Source organism: Martes martes (assembly GCF_963455335.1).
Source record: "Martes martes genome assembly, chromosome: 7".
In the NCBI taxonomy this organism is placed as follows: Eukaryota; Metazoa; Chordata; class Mammalia; order Carnivora; family Mustelidae; genus Martes; species Martes martes.
Window position 1 is genome coordinate 133,427,144 of NC_137894.1, and position 20,625 is coordinate 133,447,768.

The window sequence follows — 20,625 nt, forward strand, 5'->3', positions numbered from 1 at the left end:
CATCTGCCCAGAGCTAGTGATTGGACACTGACGTGCAGAAAAATCCCACTTCTCCAAAGCCATGCTTGGCTGGAGAAGCAGCAAGAAGATGGCGTCCATCTCACGTCTGCCTTCCCTGTGCATCTAATTGGCAGAAGCAGACCTGTAGCAGTCAGAGAGTCTGGGAAATGTAGTTCTTAGCTTTCTGGCCTTTGTACTGCACAATATACTAGAGGATTTTAGAGTGGATTTGTTGGTGAGTCTGTAGGACCAGCCGTAACATTTATTTTTTAAGAGGAGTGGCAGATGAGGTAAAAGCTTGAACAATTGGAACTTTGGGGGTCAAGATGGGCTAGACTTTTTGTATTCTTTTGTGCATACTGCCACTTGCATTGTAAAAGACAAATGAATATTAGCCCTAGACAGGACGGACATACTCTAATTAAGTAAAAATAGAGTTTTGAGCCCCGCCAGCATGTGAGTGGTAGTTGGAGATATCCTGGAGTTGGCTGCGGAAGGAAGAGAACAGCCAGCAGTGGGCACGTCCTCTTTTGGTTTTGCCAAAAGTTCAGCAATTTATCTTTGTTTTCTTAGGTTTTTTCTTTTTTCTTTTTTAGCAAACTGACTATATTCTTTCTGTTTCAGGAGGTCCAGTGCATTTAAAAAAAAATGTTCAGATCTAAGTTTGGTTTATTTCCTACTGAGATAGATTTCCCCCCTTTTACTTGACTGCCGCTTACCTGCTGAATGTTCAGCAGGGTGAGTACAGTGGTGAGTAAAGCAGGCAGAGTCTACCCTTGTGGATCGCGCAATCTCGCAGGACGGCAGGCACTGAACAGGTTATTAAACCTTGTTGGGTCTTGCCAAACAGACTGTTATGGACGTGTTTGATGGGGGCCTGACCTCATTTAGGCGGGGGTTAGGAAAGGTTCCTCTAGGAGATTTTGTTTCAGCTGAGACCTGAGGGTTGAGTATGAGTCAGCCAGGCAAAGACAAAGAGACCGAGAAGACGGAGCACAGGGTTTTCATGAGAGAAACACAACATAGCACTTTACTCCTATAGCAACGCCTTATCTAGCCCGAGTTTTGTAATCACTGGTGGCCATTGTGATCTGGCCATGGATCCCTTTCCAAATGGCGCTGAAGATGTAATTAGGTTCGTCCTCTTAGGTTTATCCTCTGCATTGGAAAGGAGATGAGTGGTTGGGTGTGGTACTTGGGGACATCAGGGATGGAGCTGTGACGCAGGTGACTTCTGCAGTGAGATGTCCCCTGGGAGGCTTCTCTCTGCACATCTTAGTCACCAGCTCCTGGTAGAACCACGTTTTGAAAATATCCTCCCAATTTATTTCCCACCCTCTGTCTTTCCTGCTGCTCGTGTTTGCACCCTGTGCCTGCATGCCTGCCTTACTTCAGTGGCTCCTTAGTGGTTCCTCTTGCAGAAGGCTCCCTGGCCTCCAGGTTAGATGCCCCATGGCTGCCAGAATTAATGTCCTCTAAGTCACAGTCTACTAACACTGCCCTACTTAAAAATGCATGAGTTCTGGGGCGCCTGGGTGGCTCATTGGGTTAAGCCTCTGCCTTCGGCTTAGGTCATGATCTCAGGGTCCTGGGGTCGAGACCCACATTGGGCTCCCTGCTCAGCAGGGAGCCTGCTTCCTTCCCCCCTTCTCTCCCTGCTTGCTGCTCTGCCTACTTGTGATCTCTCTCTGTTAAATAAATAAATAAAATCTTAAAAAAAAAATGCATGAGTCCTATCATTCACAGTATGAAGTTTAAGCCTCTCAGAATGACTCTAAAACCATTTCACAACCTAGCTGGCCCCAGTAAGACCTTGAACCTCATCTCCTATCTCGGTACATATAATCCAGCCACACTGCGCTCCTTGAAGTTCTTAATATGCGATATATTCTCATACCTCATGTTCTTGCTCATGACCTTCCCTTTGCCTGGATTGTCCTTCTCCGTCCTGATCTTTGCTGCCTGATGAGATCCCTCCCACTCGTTTTTTTTTTTAAGATTTTAAGTAATTTCTACACCCAACATGGAACTGAAACTCACAACCCCGAAATCTGAAGTTGCACGCTCTACCAACGAACCAGCCAGGCACCCTCCCTCCCACGCATTCTTTAGGACACATTCCCTGTGTTGCCTTCCCTGAGAATCCCTTCCCACTCACCCTCTTAATCCTGTCCTGCAGTGGGAGTTGGTGGTTTCCTAATCTGATCATACGGCTGTGAAGGCTCTTTCACACTGTGGTTTGGTTGTTGTGTGTCTGGCTTGTCACTGGACTGTATGCTTCTCACCATCGAGTACACAGAAAAATGAAGAAGTCTCCCAAAAATGATCTCCCTCTATGTTACCTTGTGTTAAAATGGTTTGTCACGGTATGACATTCTGCATGATGTTCCAAGTAGAAATTATCACATGAATAGTTATTGAATGCCCACTATGTGCTCGTCGTTAAGATTAATGTAACAGAAAGTAGGTTAGCCACATTTCTTGCCTTGATGGAGCTTACCTTATAGTGGGGAGACAAAAAAGCCAAGGGAGTATAACTTGCTATGTTTACCCATAGGTAAATGGATGATTCCATGTTTTTTTCAGAATGTTTTTGACTTCTTTTTTTCTTCTCTTTCTCAGTGTTAGAGATTGATTTTGCGGAGCTAACCCTGGAAGAGATTATTGGCATCGGGGGCTTTGGGAAGGTCTATCGTGCTTTCTGGATAGGGGATGAGGTTGCCGTGAAAGCAGCTCGCCATGACCCCGATGAGGACATCAGCCAGACTATAGAGAATGTTCGCCAGGAGGCCAAGCTCTTCGCCATGCTGAAGCACCCCAACATCATTGCCCTTAGGGGGGTGTGTCTGAAGGAGCCCAACCTCTGCTTGGTCATGGAGTTTGCACGTGGAGGGCCTTTGAATAGAGTGTTATCTGGGAAAAGGATTCCCCCAGACATCCTGGTGAACTGGGCTGTGCAGATTGCCAGAGGGATGAACTACTTACATGATGAGGCAATTGTCCCCATCATCCACCGCGACCTTAAGTCCAGTAACAGTGAGTATGAAGAGGTGGGGCTGGAGGGCTCATGAGTACTTATCTACTCAGTCACTGGCTTTGGTGGGAGTGGATTCCGAAGGAATCTCAGTGGGCAGTGAAACAGGGAAATTCCTTGCGTAAAACCATTCCATCCTTGAGTTGAGATGTCAGGATGAAATGAGTGCCAGGGAAAATTGGTTTAGGAAGAGAAGAATGAGGCAGCCGAGGGGTTTGGAGTAATCCTAAGCTCGTATTAGCAGGCAGGGTTGGCAGTGTATGTAATTCTGATGTGCTGTGCAGTGTATATCCACACGTATAGCTAGATAGATACGTAGATTTTTCCACTTTAGAGAAGCATGCCTATAATTACAAAAGGGTTTTCCAGGTAACTACACCGCCTCTTTGCTTTCTGCCTGACCACCCCAGCTTGAGGTAGCCCCAGAGAAGGGGCTATAAGGAAGAAAGGGGCATGTCGTCTAAGCTGTGGGGCCGATTTAGGTGACAATGTCCCCTGGGAGAGCGTGATCTGGCTGGTAGTATTGTGGACTCCTGATAGCCTACGGGTCTTACGAATTAATTGTTGTAACTATTTAGTTTTTAATAGCAGGGAACTGAGAAGTAACTGTTTATTAAACATCCAGGATCCATAAACTGGATTGTAAAGCAAGTGTTAGACATAATTACATGGTGAGTTGGTGGAAACCGGTCTCTTTCCTTGGAGGAATCTGCAGGCACTGGGACTCTGCTGCTTTTGTGCCGTAATTTGTGCCTTCTGTTGCCTGAACTGTGTGATTGAAAGGATGACATTTGTTAAATAGGAAATGCTTAAAATCGTTTTAAGCATCCTGTCTGGAGAGGAGGGCGTTAGGGTTTGGGGGAGGTGGTGTGGGTCCCGGAACTTCACTGTCTGTCTCCTTCCGCATCGAGCCCAGAATTCCTTCAGACTTTATTTTGTTCTGAGTGGTTCCAGATGTGGTTTATTTTCCTGTTGATACTACTATGTATGTTTACTTTTAAAAATATGTTGTTGTTGTTGTTTTGCTGTTGGTTTTTTCTTGGACAGTTATAATTATTTTTATTTTATCATTCCTTAAGATTTTTTTTTATTAACATATAATGTAGTGTTTGTTTCAGGGGAAAATTTTTTTAAATTATTTAAGTAGATGTTTTTGTTGTACAAAAATCGGGCAGTTTAGATAAAAAAGTGAAAGGTAACCAGTAATGTTTTCCTTCAGGGACTGTAACTATTACATTTGGCATATCCTCCCAGATGTTTTTAAAGTTAAAAAAAAATATATATGTGTATATATGTATGTATATGTATATATGTATATATACACAGACACATTTATATATATAGACACACCCACACACAGACTTTCCAATTTACTTTAAAATAGCTTTTCTTACCCTTATCTCTTCTACCTGAGCCCTCTTCTCCCAGTACTAGAAATAGTCATCCTTGTGAAAGCGTGGAACGTTGTATATAAGGCATGTGAAGGATTTAAGTTCCATAAAGTAAAATATGATTATTCTCATCCCTCCTCCCAGATTCTGTTTTTTAAACATATTAAATTAAAAGTTTTGGTGACCCCTTTCACATTTCTGCCTAGACATGACTTTGTATGATGGGGTAAGAACAAGGAGAGATGTGTTGGTAGAAGATGTGATGTAGAAGCTGACTATTTTTTCTTATATCCTCATGCTGGAAGAGGTCGGCAAAGTGCTCTAACCCTACATATTGAGCTCTTTAAAAAACCTGGGCTAGGACGGTGGAATCGTCAATCATTGCCTCCAGGAAGTTTCAAATTTGGGTGTAATTTCACCCTGTAAACACCAGGTTTTACCTTCTGTGAGATTTGTGATTGAAGTCTAGGCTCTTGAGAAGGAAGAGTTACCCTGCCAAGGTTCTGCCATTTGCAGGAGATGGCAAGAGACCTCACCGTCATTCTGTCATTGGGGAGACAGAACCCTGTTCGTTCTTTGTCTTTAGCGGGCTTTCAGATTGCCAAGGTGCAGCCCTCCGGTGCACTGTGCTGTGGTGGGGGTTGGACTTACACGTGGCACACTCTGACCCTGGAACTCATCAGGGTCTCAGATGCCCCGAAATGTACAGAGTGCACTGGGGTGTGTGGCTGGTGCAGATATTGTTGCCTGCTGCGAATCTCACAGGGGAGTTGGGGTAGCTCCTTGACATCTGTCTGTGGTGGCTATTTGCCTGGGATTGTGGGAAGCCAGTGTGAGTCTCGATGATGCTGTTGTTGTTTTGTTTTGCTTTGGTTTTTTTTTTTTTTTTTTTTTTGACACTGTTGTTTTTACTCCGTTGTTCTGTGTGTGTGACTTAAAAAATCGTTTTGGAAATGTTATGTTGGTTTTTACCCACCAGTTGGAGAGTCACAACTTTACTGTGTTTTGCAGACCTGGGGATGCTGGCCTGTTTCTCTTGGGTTTTTTTGTTTGTTTGTTTAACATTTTATTTATTTGAGAGAGAGAGCAAGTAGGCACGTGTGGGGAGGAGAGGAAGAAGCAGACTCCCCACTGAGCAGAGAGTGTGATGTGGGGCTTGATCCCAAGACCCTGGGATCACAACCTGAGCCGAAGGCAGACGCCCAACTGACTGAACCACCCAGGCGCCCCCTCTTGGTTTTTATTAGGGTTCTAGCAAGTTGGATTTGGTCGCTGTCACGTGAGGGCAGAATTCTAGGAATCATATGTGTTCATTGACTTAGATCCGCTAGCGCAAAAGTATGTATATAGGTGGGCTGTCTTTGTGTAAAAAAGAAAGTAGTTGGTGATAAACATCTAACTGTTACAAAAGGCCCCGTGGAAAGGTGACTAAAGTGCTCTACTATCCTGGTCACCTGCTTTAAAAAGTCATGTGCTGTCACCAGCAGTGACCTCAGTAAGGTCAGATTTGACTGCACATAAACCTAAAAACCAAAATAATAGTGGCTAAAACAAGGCATACATTCATTTGTCTTTGAAAAGTGGTCTTCAGGGCTATGGACATCCCAGTGTCATCAGGGATCTGGGCTCCTCTTTTTCAGTCCGGTCCCAGCGCATGGCTTGCGTCCTCAGGCTTGCCTTGTGGTCTGAGATGGCAGCGGAAATGCCAGTTATTTGGTCCAAGTCACAGGCCTGAAGGAGGAGGAAAAGCAGAAGCACAGAAAAAGGTGTTCCTGGAGCCGAGTTGGCTCCTGTCGTCCTCCCAAAAGTCCACCAAAACACATCTGCTTGCAGTAATTGGCCGGAATGTAATCATAGAGCCGCGGCTGGCGCAGGGGAGGCTGGGAGGTACAGGACTCTAATCTGGGTGGCCGTGAGCCCAGCTAATCATCAGGGGCTGTTACCGAGAAAGAGGAAGAGCAGGGCTGGTGGGGGCCGCAGCCGGCAGTCTTCCCATGGGATCTTCCTGTGGGACATGCATTGGGAAGAACTGTTTATTTCAAATGTTTAGCGTCATACGGCCAAACAAGGTTAGCCAGGCCTTGGGGCATGTGGCTCAGACCCCTGGTTTAACTAATGGCTTCTCCTTTGCCATGTTGCATCATTAGCCCAAACATCACTTCTTAAAACCACTTGCAGAAAGCCCTGGCTTGAATAATGGATTAGTGTCTCTGCTCTGTTAACTGGGAAAAGCCAGCTACTTGATTGTTAGCAAAGGTGTCCACAAAAGATGGTCTTAGTGGAAACATTGTCCTTTTGGGGCTTAGGTAAATGGATTTCAGGATTTTGGCTTAAAGGCATTTGGCAGAATAACAGTTCAGTCGCAGTCATTAGAAGTTAAATTAGTGTAGAAACAAGGTCGTATGAAAAAGCTTTGGAAAACAAAAAGCCTTGCCCAAAGTGGAGGTTGTGTTATTACTTTTATTTTATTATTAAATAACTTCTTTCCTCCCCTTAGAGAACATAGAAAAACAGAGAGGTAAAAGCAGTGTGTTTCTCCAGTTTTTGTGTTTATGGATACTTGTTTTTACCCAGAATCGTGCACGGGAAGTCCTAGTAACTGTGCTGCTTGTAGTGTGCCTTCGTGCCCCCAGACCTGTTTACGTGTTGTGACTTGTTATGTAAATAAATAGTCTTCGACCGCAAGATATTTAAAGGTCACACAGATTCCACTGCTTAGATATACGCCATTAACGAAACCCTATATGACAACAACAATAATAATAGTAGTAATAGTAATAATACAACTGATTCTTATGGAGTGCTCTCTTTACGTTAGGCACGAAGCATTTCACGGCCCTTCTCTTTTCATTCCCGCAGCAGCCCTGCTGAGTAAAGACTATGAATGTGTTTATTTTACAAAGGAGGAAACTGAGGCTCAGAAGGGGTCAGCCATTTCTCCAGGGTCTCGCCGCCAGTCCCGAGGGCAGACTTCGCGGCCCGGCCTGACCCCTCCGCCTGTGCTCCCAGTCACCAGGCCGTTGGCGGCACCCTGCTGCTGGGCCGCTGGGGCATTTCACGGCATTATTTCACGTGGCCCGTAGCACTTCGGTTTATAATAGCATTATCCCGCTCACAGAGCCCCAATATCCACATTTCCTTAAGGTCTGATCGACTCACTGTTGTTTCATAGCTACAGTGCAGAGGTGAGTGGGGAGCTGCCCGTGGTTGCCACTTGCCGCACCTGCCTTCTTTGGTGTGGGCGTCAGTTGAAACTGACGAGGGGTCTTTGCTGCCTTGTCTCGCTCTTCCTCTAAAGTCCCTGCCCCCGCGTGCCAGGCTGGTTTCCTCTTTCCTCTGGAATACCCTCTGTGCCTCCCAACCACAAGGCCCTCAGCACCGTCCCCCTCGCCGCAGGAATAATCTGGCTTTCAGGGGTGCTCTTGCCTGGACCCCCCGCCTGTCCAAACCCTACCCGCATTCCCGTGCTCGGTGCAGACCCGGCGGTTCCCTCCCGACAGCCTGGCACCGTGGTCAGTGCTGAGCGGTCATCTGGGGCTAGGCACACGCTACCTGAGAGCATGTAGGAGAACACTCGGGTGACAAGGGACTAGAGCCGCTTGGCCAGGGGTCGCAAGCACAGATGTCTTGTGGGGTCGGGGTCGGTATGTTTGCGAAGCCGCTGGGGGGAAGCTGTAGGGCTTGGAAGGGATGATGGGGAAGCGAGTGTGTGCTCCGTCGGGCGCGGGCCGTGGAAAGATGGAACAAAGCGCGCCGGCCTGCCGCAGCCTGCCAGCCGCATCCCCCTGGCCGCCTCTTGTTGGCCGGGATTTCGGGAGCATCCCTGAGGCCTCCAGATAGATTCTGTGTTGTTAGCTTCCAGGGACATGAATGAACGGGTGAATGAGCCAACACAGGATCCCTTGAACTGGTCTGCTCACGGCATCTCGGAGTGTGAAGCCTCCCCTTCTCTCATCGGAGGATGTCCCGTGTCCTCCGGGACTTGGGAGCGTGTGCCTTTTCATCCTCTATAACCTCCAGACCCTTGTCCCCGTCCTAACGTCCGAGTTCGCCAGCGTTTCGGGTGCCGAGGCTGGTATTTTCACAGTGTATTTGTTACCAACCTCCAAGGCCTCTGCCCTCTTTTTTCTCTGCACCCTTCCTGGATGCCGGCTCCAAATAACTCCCTGGCAGAATGTCCCCTGCAGCCAGCCAGAGGGCTGCCAGGTGCTGCGGGAGCAGGCCACCCCGCCCCCCACTGCCTGCATCCACTACCGTCCGTTCCATCCAGCCTCAGCGCCCCTGTGTTCCCTCCTTGTGAGTTCCCTGCTACGGCCCTCAGTCTCCCTTCGTGGGCTTGTTGGATTGGCTGCTCCCCTTGGCAGCTGGGGGCTGAGTAGTGCCCCTGCCTCCAGTTTCTGTGCTCACTTGTGCCTTGTGCCCTTCTCAACCTTCTCGCAAGAGCTCACAAGATAAAGAAGCAGAAGCCTCGCTTTCTTGGAAGTGGAAGGAGGACAGAGCTTCCATCGTGCCCTTGTCCCCAGGCTGGCTGTAACATGCTAAGCCCTGGATTATACCTGAACCGGACACTGGCCACAGACCCTGACTGTGTTTTCTGGGCAGGGTTTCTCCGGGCTGAGAGTGTGCTGTGGAGCGCTGTGACCCACTGGGTCCCACCTGCTGGCGTCCGTCTTCCGGGACCCTGAGGTCAAGCAGATTTCCTGTGTGCGGGAATGAATGAACGGAAGAAGCACCCGGGGCTCGGGGATCCTGGCCAAGAGCGATGCGGCAGGAAGGACGTGCCTAGAAAAGGTTGAGGAGTAGCCATCCCAGCAGTCTTTCCTGTAGGAGAATTAAGGAAACTGTAAAACGTTCCCAGGATGGAACTGGGAGGCAGCAAAGTATCGGCCAGAGAACCCAATTCCTAGTCCTTTGTAAGAGGTACTTGAGTGATTTTTTATGTCCCATGAAGCCATCCCCAAATGAGACACTTCCAATAGTACCTGGTCTCGGTACTGCCAGATCTCTCGCCCCATTTTCCGTCCTACTTCTGGGCTCTGTGGTTGTTTGCTTGCTACGAGTTCCTTCTTTGGGAGTTGGAGAGCGATGGGCATGTCTTACGGATTTTTCCTGGCAAAAGCATACAAGTGCTCAACGAATTGGATCCTGTTGGTTGTAGGAGGCGATACCTAAGGTTAGCCGGCAGCCACCGGGCATATACCAGACGATTCTGTTCAGTTGATGGGTAGCATTTTGCATGAACACAGGTGCATGTTCTGCAAGTCAAATAAAGACATAAGTAAATAAAGCTGAAATGAAGCAAACCATCGAACCTGGCGAGGCCTGGCAGTCTGACCCGGAGGTCCACGTTGCCGGCCAGCCTTGCTTTTCCCTCTTCCCTTGGGCGTGGCCATCTCCCGCACAAAGATGGTTCTCCTTTGTGTGTTAATTTGAGTGCTTGGTGTTGAGGATACGATAGTAAGCGATACCAGACACCTGCCCTGCCCTTAACGAGCTCCCTCTGGGGTCGCAGGGAACGACCTAAGTCAGGACTATGGTGCACGCTGTGGAGGGAAGATGTTGGTGCCAGGAGAATGACAATAAGAGAATGACAATAAAGGGAGAATGACAATAAAGGGACGTGCCTGAGGATTTCCTGAGGAAGCGAAGGAGTTAATGCGAAAGCCATGAGGGTAGGTGGGGCCAGGACGGTCCAGGCAGGGAGACCAGCAGACTCAAATGCCCAGTGGAGCATGGGCCCCCAGGAGGCAGGTGATGCCCTTGACAGCGTCCTTTCCTGTGCTTGCCGGGGCTCAGGGGCCACGGAGAAGGATCAGGAAGGATATTGGTCTCTTTGTGGCAGATTTGCCATCCTTGCCCCAAGCTTGCTCTGGAGTGCCTTCCTTCATCTCTGGGAGCTCGGGGCTGGGGGTGGGGGTGGAGGGGCTTCTCCGCGGCTTACTCAGGTGTGTAGGAGGTGGCTTGGGGCCCTGGGCAACAGTCAGGCACCTGTAAAGCCCGAGTTGCAGTTGGAGCAGGAGATGAAGGATCTTGGGAAGTATTCTGGACCCTGAGCCGTTATCTTGGGGAAAAAAGCCTCAGTGCGGGGGCAGGTTCAGGGCCAGAAGGACGTTTAAAGGTGTGTGGGCTCTGATTCCAGATGATGCCTTAGTGTCTTCCCCTCCATCTGTTTCCTCTGATTTGAGCCGCTTTTGCCTTGAAGGTCGGATCGTGATGTCTTCTCTCTTCCACATCTCTCCCCGGGCAAACTTGGTAACAACTAAGTAGTGACGTCCACCTCCTTTGCAGCCAGTCTGTGACCATCACTGCTCAGGGTCAAGGTCTGTGCTTCAGGATCTCTAAGGAGACAAGAGCCCACCTGTCTCTCCTTTCCTCCTTATCTCTTGGAAGCATTTCAGTTCCTAACTTGGTGTTCTGCTTCATTCTGGAGAGGTAGCTCAGGGCTGCTTGTGGGGCGAGAAAGTGAGGCGCAAGGTGATGGTGTGGGTGGTCTTGTTAATCCAGAAAAAAATGTAGCTTCATCTCCAGGTCACCCATCTCCTCACCTCGGAATCCCCTTCCCTGTAGAGCCAGCAGCGCCCTGTAGAGCCATACTTGTCCCTCTTATTAGGGAAAGGCTGTTGACATAGCACCCTTGAGCCCCTTGGCATCTGTGCAGAACGTGTGCACGTTCATTTTGGGGACAGGGTTGTTACTCTGACTAATCTAAGACTTGGAGAAGCTTGTGCATCAACACTGTTACAGAGAACTTCTAAAACCGGTCGTCTGGGTGACAGGAGACTTGGTGGCATAGAAGAACACTGGCCCACCTAACACCTGTGGCTCTCCCGGGCCGGGTTGCCTTGGGCACATCTCGTGCTCGCTGATCCATGGACCCCTATTGTGTGAAGTGAAAGATCTGAATGAGGGGGGTCCCTTCCAGGGTCCCTTCCAGGACTGATGTTATGCACATGCATGTGTTTGGGAGAAGGTGGTGACTACGTGGTCTGTCTGTGCCTCAGGCCATCAGGGGCCCAGGTTCCCCGCTTTCTGGCTTCTGGTTACGGAGGCTGAAGCTCCCAGTGAGGGAGCATTCTCTGATGGGTATAGGGAGAAGACAGTTGACAGGAGCTCCCGGGTGCACCCCTTCCCCTTGGCTGCCCAGGGCATGACAGATGGCCTCGCAGAGAGAGGATGCTCCGGTCACATGAATCAGGAGGGAGAGTCGCAGTAAACCAAGGGCAGCCTTCATCCCGGAGACGGGACACGGTCAAATGCCACCTCTGTCCTTGGGGCTGAATGCGGGGCATTCCAAGGTCTCAGAGCTTTGCTCTTGCCTTTCCCCCAACTTAGGGCTTTTTTAGGTGGGGCTCGGGACCACTTAGGTGTTTGTGTGCCCAGGTCCCCCTGCCCAGCAGAGCCGCAGGAGGACCGTGCTTGTGCGGGCACCGGAGCATGGCAGTGAGGTCTAGAATGAGACACATTAAATCCAAGGCTTGCTCATTCCCGGGATTTGTGCTGTCTGCAGGACACGCGGAGGTTCTGATCGGAGAAGAAAGCATTTCCCCTGAAGCTTGGCTTTGGGAATCCTGAGCCCTGACATTGAGCGTGTGGCTAGCCTCTGGAGGTTCCAGGATTCTTGTCTGTAAAACGTGGACAATACAGGAGTGTTGTCTGAAGATGGTAGGAGACTGTGCGTGCCACCTGTCCCACGGGGACCACATTCACGACCGGCGCCGCTCTTCTTTCCTCTTTCCAAGGAGTAGGAGAAACTTCTTGCTATTCCTTGTTATTTTAGGTGTATACAGGATATAGTTGGGTTTCCCTTTTTAAAGTAGCATGAGAGGGGCGCCTGGGTGGCTCAGTGGGTTAAAGCCTCTACCTTCGGCTCAGGACATGATCCCAGGGTCCTGGGATCGAGCCCCGCAGGGATTGCTCCTCTGCCTACTTGTGCTCTCTCTCTCTCTCTCTCTGTGTCAAATTAATAAATAAAATCTTAAAAAAAAAAAAAAGTGGCATGAGGATTTTAGGTGGCCCTGAGCTACCCTTTGCCAAGTTGGCCGGAGGTAGCTTTACCTCTCCTACCGACCCTGGGCAGATTTATGTCAGCCGAAGCCACAGAGGGGGATTGATAGCCCCCAACCCCTTCCAACTGTGTCTGGGCTTCTTATGGAAAAGGCTGGTGTTTCTCGCTCCTGCTGGACCTGCGTTAACTCACAGTGCTTGGCCCCCTGAGAAATGCTGCCTTGTTTGTTACGGCCTTTGGCCTGATTGAATGGGACAGCTGGCCAGTTTTATGGCTCTGCTGGCCTCTCAGCTGACAATTAAAATGCTTTTGCCCCAGGAGGAAGGCAATGTATTTCTCCTTTCTCTGCTGCACCAGTCTACGGCCAAGGTCAAAGGGAATGCCTTTTCCACTCCCGCTCCCGGCTTCCCCAAACCCACTTAGCATTCTTGTTGCCCAGTCTTTTCTAAGACTTCTCAGGGTGAGCCGAAGAGATTCTACGTTGAGTTTTGTGGTCCTCCTTTGGCAGGAGGGGGGCACACGGCTGCCCCTTTTCCATCTCCACGCAGCACCTTTATTGCCATAGCTGTTCAGATCTGGCTGGGCACAGCACCTAGTAGGTACTCAGGAAATGCTGGTGGGTCTGGTCATCATGAGTTCGAGCACCGTCCCTCTTCCCATGCAGTAACCTCTCCCCCCAACCCAAGGCAATATCTAAACGGTGCCCAAACTCTCCTTTAGAGCCCGCATTTAGGATGTGAACCCTCTCTCTCATTGGAGATGAGCCCGTGTGAGCTCTGGGTGAGATGTGCCTTGTGTCTTGGCTCTATTACTTGCTAGCTGGGACCTTGCGCAAACGACAGACTCTTTGTGCTTTCGTTTTTGTTAATGTTAAATGGGAATAATTATAATTCCACCCACCTCATTTTATAGGGTAGAGGGGCAGATTCAGTGAAATAATCTAGATGACGCTCTCAGCCCTGCCTGGCGCATGGTAAGTGCTCGGTATGTTGATCATAATTCCAGAGGCTGCATTTTCCCCTCAGCTTTTAGATCCACAATATGCGATCTTGTACTTTCGAGTATAAATCGTCTTGTACTTGCATTCTCAGTGTCTTAGTCCTGCTCTCTCCGATTGTGCTGTAGGTATTTAAAATTCAAAGTGTGATGTATACATAAGGTGAGAAGAGTTCAACGTTGAACTACAAAGGAAAGTTGCTCTCCTTTATCCTAAACCCTGAGTTCACGTCTTAGAAGCAAGTGAAATTAAGATATGGGGTTCTGTTTTGTTTTTTTTTTTTTGTCTCCTGAGATAATTTTTATTCTGTAAAAACACAGAAATCCCAGTAGAATTCTGGACAACAGAATTTGTCGCCTTCCCTCTTCGGCTCCCTACCTCCCTCTCCCACAAATCACGTACGATATAGGACTTTGCATGTAGCATTCCCAATGTTTGGCAGCAATTTTCTGTTTCTATGAAATCTTGCTTTTTCTTCTTTTTCTTCTTCTTTTTTTTTTTCCTTTATAGAGAGAGCAGGGGGAGGGGCAGAGGGAGAGGGAGAGCGAGAATCTTAAGCAGGCTCCACACTCTGGGCGGAGCCTGACATGGGGCTTGATCTCATGACCCTGAGATCATGACCTGAGCTGCAATCAAGAGTCAGATGCTTAACCCACTGAACCACCCAGGCGCCCTGAGATCTTGCATTTTCTATCCCTAGTCCCTTTCTGGATGGACTCGAACTCCTCTACTGAACAAGCCGGAAGGTGTTCCTTGGACCTCAGAGAGTCAGAAGCTTAACGTCTGCCTCTGGCATTTTGCCAGCTGGGGAGGCTCTGACTCTCTAGCTGGGACCCGAAGCGTGCCAGTGGGGCCGAGGGACCCTGGAACTGGCTGCTCTTGTAATCCAGACCTGTTTCTGCAGATCCCCGTGGCTGCTTGCCACCTGATGTGCCCGATAAGGCAACGTAACAGGAAAAAGTATCAGTGAAAAAAGAAGACGTTATCCCAGATTGCACGGCGCAGATGCGACTGCTTTTTCCGTCTATGCGATTTGCCTATTCCTGTCTGCGTACCTCGTCTTCTCCTGCCATTTCAGTCCATCTGGATACATTTTATTTTTGTTTGTTTCTGCATTCTGGTAACCTTCAGAATCCAAGAAGGAGGAGAAAAAGATTGTAGTCGGGGGAAACAACAGTAGTCTTCAGTTTCCAGGCATCCATAACTCGCTTTTGTGTTCATGGGTAAGGTCAGAGCTTAAACGAACCTTAGCGCCGTGACCACGAGACGTTGCGTGATTTGCCAGAAGTCAGGCTGTTGGGATGCCTGGTCTCGTGACAGCGTCCTTCCTTTCAGGCGCGCCCAGCCCCTGACAGTGGGGACCTGTTAACTCCGTCGCGTTTCCCAGCTGGGTCCCCAGGACTGTGGACGACAGCGGACCGAGGATCCCCACATCCCCCGAGGAGTCAGGGATGCCTGGCTCGTAGGCCCCGAGGTCACGGCTGAGCAGCCGAGGCTGTGTCTTGTCGCTTCTTCCCTGGGTTGTCTAGAAGAGACCGAGGGTTCAGGCTCTACCGGGTGTTTCAGTCCCCGGGAAGAAGAAACCGTAGAGACGCCCCACCCCTCCCCCAAGCTGTACTGAGAGTTAATTGACATGTACACTCTGTGAGTTTAAGGTATATGATTTGATAACACGTGTACGCTCCAAGATGGTTACCACAGCAGGCTTAGTCAACATCCGCCACCTCACATAGTTCCCACTTTTTGGTGCGGGGAGAACATTTAAGATTTATTCTTCTTGGTAGTTTTTAAGTCTATAATACAGGATTGGGTTTTTCTAAAGATTTTATTTTACTTTAATTATTTTTTAAATTTTTATTTATTTATGTGAGAGAGATAGAGAGTGAGAGGGGGGTGAGGGACAGAGGGAGAAGAAGCAGGCTCCCTGCTCAGCAGGGAGCCCGAGGCGGGGCTCGATCCCAGGACTCTGGGATGGTGACATGAGCTGAAGGCTGACACTTAATGACTGAGCCAGCCAGGCACCCTCAAGATTTTATTTTTAGGTAATCTCTGCAGCCAACACAGAGCTTGGGCTCACACCCCCAAGATCAAGAGTCGCCGCCAGCCAGGCACCCCAGTACAGTGTTGTTCACTATGGCTAGTCACTGTATTATATATTAGACCCCCCAGAACTCACTCATCTTTTAATGGGAAGTTTGTACTCTTTGGCCAGTATCTCTCCATTTCCCCTACCCTTCAACCCCTAGCAACACCATTCTGCTCTGTTTCTGTGAGTTTGCCTCTTTTGGCTTCCACATGTAAGTGAGATCACACTGTATGTGTCTTTCTGAGTCTGACTTATTTCACTTGGCATAATGTCTTCAAGGTCCATCCATATTGTCATAAATGGCAGGATTTCCTTCTTTTTTATGACTCATACTCCATTATATGTGTATATACAACACGTCTTTATCTATTCATCCATAGGTGGACGCTTGGATTGTTACTGTATCTTGGTTATTGCGAACAAGGCTGTGGTGAACTTGGGGATGCAGATATGTCTTGGAGATAGGATTTCATTTCATTCTGATATATACCCAGAAGTGGAATTGCTGAATCATATGGTAATTCTACTTTTAAGTTTTTTTTTAAAGATTTTATTTATTTATTTGACAGAGACACAGCGAGAGAGGGAACACAGGCCGGGGGAGAGGGAGTGGGAGAGGGAGAAGCAGGCTCTCTGCTGAGCAGGGATCCCGATGCGGGGCTCTATCCCACAACCCTGGGATCACGACCTGGGCTGAAGGCAGATGCTTAACGACTGAGCCATCCAGGCGCCCCTCTACTTTTAATTTTTCGAGGAACCTCCATACTGTTCTCCATAGTGGCCGCAACAGTTTACATTTGTACCAACGGTGCACAAAGATTCCCTTTTCTTTACATCCTCACTAACACGTTATCTCCTACTTTTTGGTAATCACTGTCCTAGCAGATGGGAGGTGATATCTCACTGTGCTTCTGATTTGCATCTCCCTGTGATTAGTGATATTGAACATCTTTTCATGTGTCTGATGGGTATTTGTGTGTCTTCTTTGGAAAAGAAGGTCCTCTGCCCGTTTTTTAATCAGATTGGAAAATATTTTTATTTCCTAAGTCTTCAGCGCCTTGCTCTCTGTGCTTAGGGATGGGAATCCTGTGGTGTATCAGTAACCATCTCTCTGTCATTGTCAGTTCTCCCCTCTCCCTCAAACTCATAAAATTAATCATAAATTAATGTCTTTCTCAAGTGCATGGCAGTTGGTGACAAAGAAGGGTGCCCCATCAGGTCCCATGGGTGGTAATGAAAAATCAACTTTAATGTTTCCAAAATAAGATGACTTAAGATTTTTAGTGACATTATTGGATTTTTCCCCTTAGCTTATTACTCATGGTGACAACAGTAAATGGCCTTCTACTTTCCCTCCCCCAGGATTCCTAGAGATGGGAGGAGGAGTAATCATATTTTGTGCTTGGTGCTATAGAATTGTATTTGGAGCAGTATTTATCTAAGCCGTTGCAGCAGAGGTGGTGAGAGCCCCGCTGTACAGGAGAGGAAGCTGAGTCTCAGAGAGGTTTAACGCATTGCCTGAGAACACACAGCTTTAGAAATTAGTGGGTCCTGAACTCAAGTCCAGGCTCTCCGGCACTCATTACTGGTCTTCTCTGTTCTTTAGGAACAGATTGTAGTAGGAGACTCTATTCTAGCACCTTATTCTGTAGGATGGACCCTGCGACTAACAGAGCTAACCCTGGCTTTTGAAACCTGGTCTCGAGGCCTTTGTGGGCCGAATCATCCCCAAATCTGGAATTGCTGGGAGGGGATCCTTCACTGTTCCAACCCCAGGGGCCTGGTGGTCCTCAAATGCATAGGAGCCGAGGGCTACTGTCTCATTCCTCTCGCCCCAGGGCCCCTCCAGAAGCACAATGTGAATCTTAGCCATCATTCTGTAGCCTCAGCCTTGCCTCTTGTTAGTGTTCCTTGGGAAGCAAAACCGTGCTTGTATACAGCTGTCCAAAAGTTGGCCTGTGACAGAAGTTTCCACATCATTTGACTCTTGTTTTTGCTTATGTTGATATTGTGGTTTTGCTTTTGTTTAAACAAGGGAAATATGGATAGATTTCAGGTAAATTCACAGATGCTTGTTTATGGCATTGAAGTTTTTTAAGTTTTAGTTTAGAGAGAGTGTGCATGAGTAGGGGGAGGGGCAGAAGGAGAGGAGAGAGAGGATCTCAAGCAGACTCTGCACCTTGCGTGCAGCCCGACGCAGGGCTCGATCCCATGACCCCGAGATCATGACCTGAGCAGAAACCGAGAGTCGGACGTCCAACCGATGGAGCCACTTAGACACCCCCTTGGAATTTTAAAATTCTTAACCAGGAAAGTAATGTAAACATTCCAAAAGGGTTTGGACAGATTTGTTAATATCCAAGCCCCGTGTGGTTTATTCGGATGTCATGACTCTCAGCTGCCTGTCCTCTTGGAGGTGAGCAGGCCCTCCAGGGGTCTGCCCTCTGCGGCCCTGTTTGTAACCAGATGGACTGGGTCGGGCCAGCGTGGCAGTCGCACCGCCCACCCACCGCATGGAGGACGGCTAGGCACGCTAGGAGTGCCCACTTCTGTTTTTAGATTAATGTCATGATGGAGAAATTTGACTTTCCATCCTTCATCCCTTAGTGCTCCGAGTCAAATCGATTGCTTATGGAACAGCCCCCAGACTATTACGAGTGAAGCTTCTCAGCTGTTCCCTTGTCCCGCCTTGTGAAGAGAATTTTGACTTTGCTGCCACCAGTATTTTTGAGGTATTGTGACAGGAGGAAAGCAGAGGGGACAGGAGAGGAATCGTGCAAATTCATCCTGACAGAAATGTTTTTTGAAAGGCATTTTTAGCAAGAAATTCATGAGTTTCTTTATGTGAGGTCAACAAACAGAAGAGAAATGGGGGATTTGCAGAAGTTTCTGTGGAGCATATGAACCCTCTGGTGCCTGGCAAAATAAGTAGACAGTCCAACTAATTTTGACTTACTTTCAGATGCTGCCAGTACCCCCCCACCATTGGATACATTTCTGCCCTGTGATCTTTACATGTAAGGCTGGCTTTGTGTGCCAGGTTCTAGGTCATATGGACGATGAATCTGGCCAATTTTAGGCTCCTCATAAGCTTCATTGGTGCTTGATTTGATATGTAGTATATTGGAGGAGAGTCTGGGGATGGGAAGGTCACTGATAGTGACCTTGTAGGAAGAGTATGAATGTCCCTCCTCAGGGAGAGGGACATATTCTAAGACCTTTCCTCACTGGGAGGTTTCCTGAGGGCAGGAAAGAAGGCATTTGAGCATTTTTCCAGCAGTTTCTGGGTATGCCCATTATGCCTACCTGTTGTAGTTTTGAAATGTTGGTGAGGTCTGGAGCCAAGAAAGAATTCTTGAGACTTCTTTGGTGCGAAAAGGGTGGTTTTATTAAAGCACGGGACAGGACCCAGGGGCAGAAAGAGCCGCTGCACTGGGGTTGTGAGGAGTGGCTGATTATGTACTTGGGAGTTGGGGAGGTAAGGAAAAAGGGAGGTGTCCAAAAGGACTTTCATGTGTCCAGGAAGATTTATAGGATACTGGAGGGCTGACTGTTGCCGAATTAAAGTGTTTTTCCTTCTAGTAAGGCACTAACATTAAGACAGTTGGGAGCTTTCTGGAGGAGTGTTATACTCTGCCTGTCTCAGGTCCTTGTCAACGGGCTGCAAGTCATTAAGAAATTTAATCTTGTTTACTCTCCCTTCTGCCTCTGGTTCCCACATCACTCATGGGTGGGAGAGTGACGTTAGGGCTCCAGGAAATCGAGTTATGGCTCTCTGAAAGCCAGGCTATTGGTAAGAATGCTTTTCCCTCGTCAATCACTCAGACATTGGTACCCTGGATGGAGACTCATGTCGTGCAGGACTGTGACCTGCATCAGTTAACCGTTGGTTTTTCTCTTTGTTTTCGGGTGGCCCTGGGTGCCTGAGGAATGTCACTCCGATCCCGCGGCCGGGGCGGGGATGGTTGCGGGGGGTCCCCTTGTGCTTTGTCCTCACTTTGCCGTGTGCTCCCTCATCATAACCTTCCGGGGAGCAGGGAAGGGAGCAGCCGCGGACTGGCTGCACTCTGGAAGCAGAGGTGGACGGCCTTGAGAATCTCTGTGGTTCTGAGTTTGCCCGACCACAGGACGACCCATCACATGGGGTAGGATCTGTAGAGTCATCTTTGGAGGTAGGCCAGGAAGGTGCAGGCACAAACCTCGTCTCACCCATCCCGGTGGGCACGGAGGTGGAAGGAAGGGACTCAGAAAGGCGGCCAGAGCATGGACAGGAAGCCCGTGAGTCAGGGCAAAGCTAGTCCTAGCCGGAGGCTTCCTCGAGATTGGCCTCTCCCGACTCTTAGATGGGAGGTTAGGGAGTGACTCATAGGAAACTTTAATGTGTGTTTCTAAGCTTTCCAGGACTATTAAGGACCTGTGGCTCGACATGGCAACTCCCATTGTGTTGAGCCTTTGTGGTTGGGCTTCCTTGCCTGCGAGGTGATGGCGATGGTTTTCTGTGGTGGGTCGTGCTGCTTCTTCCTCTGCCCTAAAATCTTTCCTCCTCTGTGATGCCCGGGGTGAAGCGTGGGCTGTAGAGCCGAGGGTGTTGGCGTTGTGCGTGGGTTAGGACTGTCAACCAGCAGGTCCTCGTGAGACAGTGACGTGCCCGTGATTACGCAGATGCTGTAGGAAATGCAACATATCACTTCAGTGTATACGTAACATAGACATCACTTCCAGCACATTCTTTCCATCCTCCAAAGCCGTACCACGGAAACATGCCCAAACAGCCAGAACAGGGTGATGCCGTATGGAATCACGTGCCAAGTGTGCGTGAGATGGTGTCCAAAGAGGGCAGATTTTCTGCCAGGCGTTGATGGAGGAGTTCGGTCTTAAAGAGGGAGTGAGTAGCAGGGTGGTGGGCCACAGGGGAGGGCGGTGCCCGTGTTCAGCCATGGCTAAATGTTTATCGATGCTGTGCCTCTGTTGCTCAGGTTTTTTTTTTTTTTTTTTTTTGAGTTTATTTATTTGAGAGAGAGAGAGAGAGAGAGAGAGAGAGAGCGAGCATGCCCAAGCAGGGGGAGGGGCAGAGGGAGAGGGAGAAGCAGGCTTCCTGCTGAGCTGAGCCAG

The 20,625-nt window shown here is 48.8% G+C and overlaps 1 protein-coding gene across 2 annotated transcripts in view; it reads left to right on the forward strand.

Annotated features, from left to right (window-relative positions):
* MAP3K9 (mitogen-activated protein kinase kinase kinase 9) overlaps positions 1–20,625 on the forward strand; it is a gene marked incomplete at both ends in the record, with an annotated part of 68,540 nt that overhangs the window by 4,793 nt on the left and 43,122 nt on the right. For both annotated transcript variants that reach the window (XM_080808964.1, XM_080808965.1), the window contains one exon: positions 2,623–3,036. In XM_080808964.1, the coding sequence (XP_080665090.1) occupies positions 2,623–3,036 (414 nt within the window). The remainder of the gene's footprint in view (positions 1–2,622; positions 3,037–20,625) is intronic.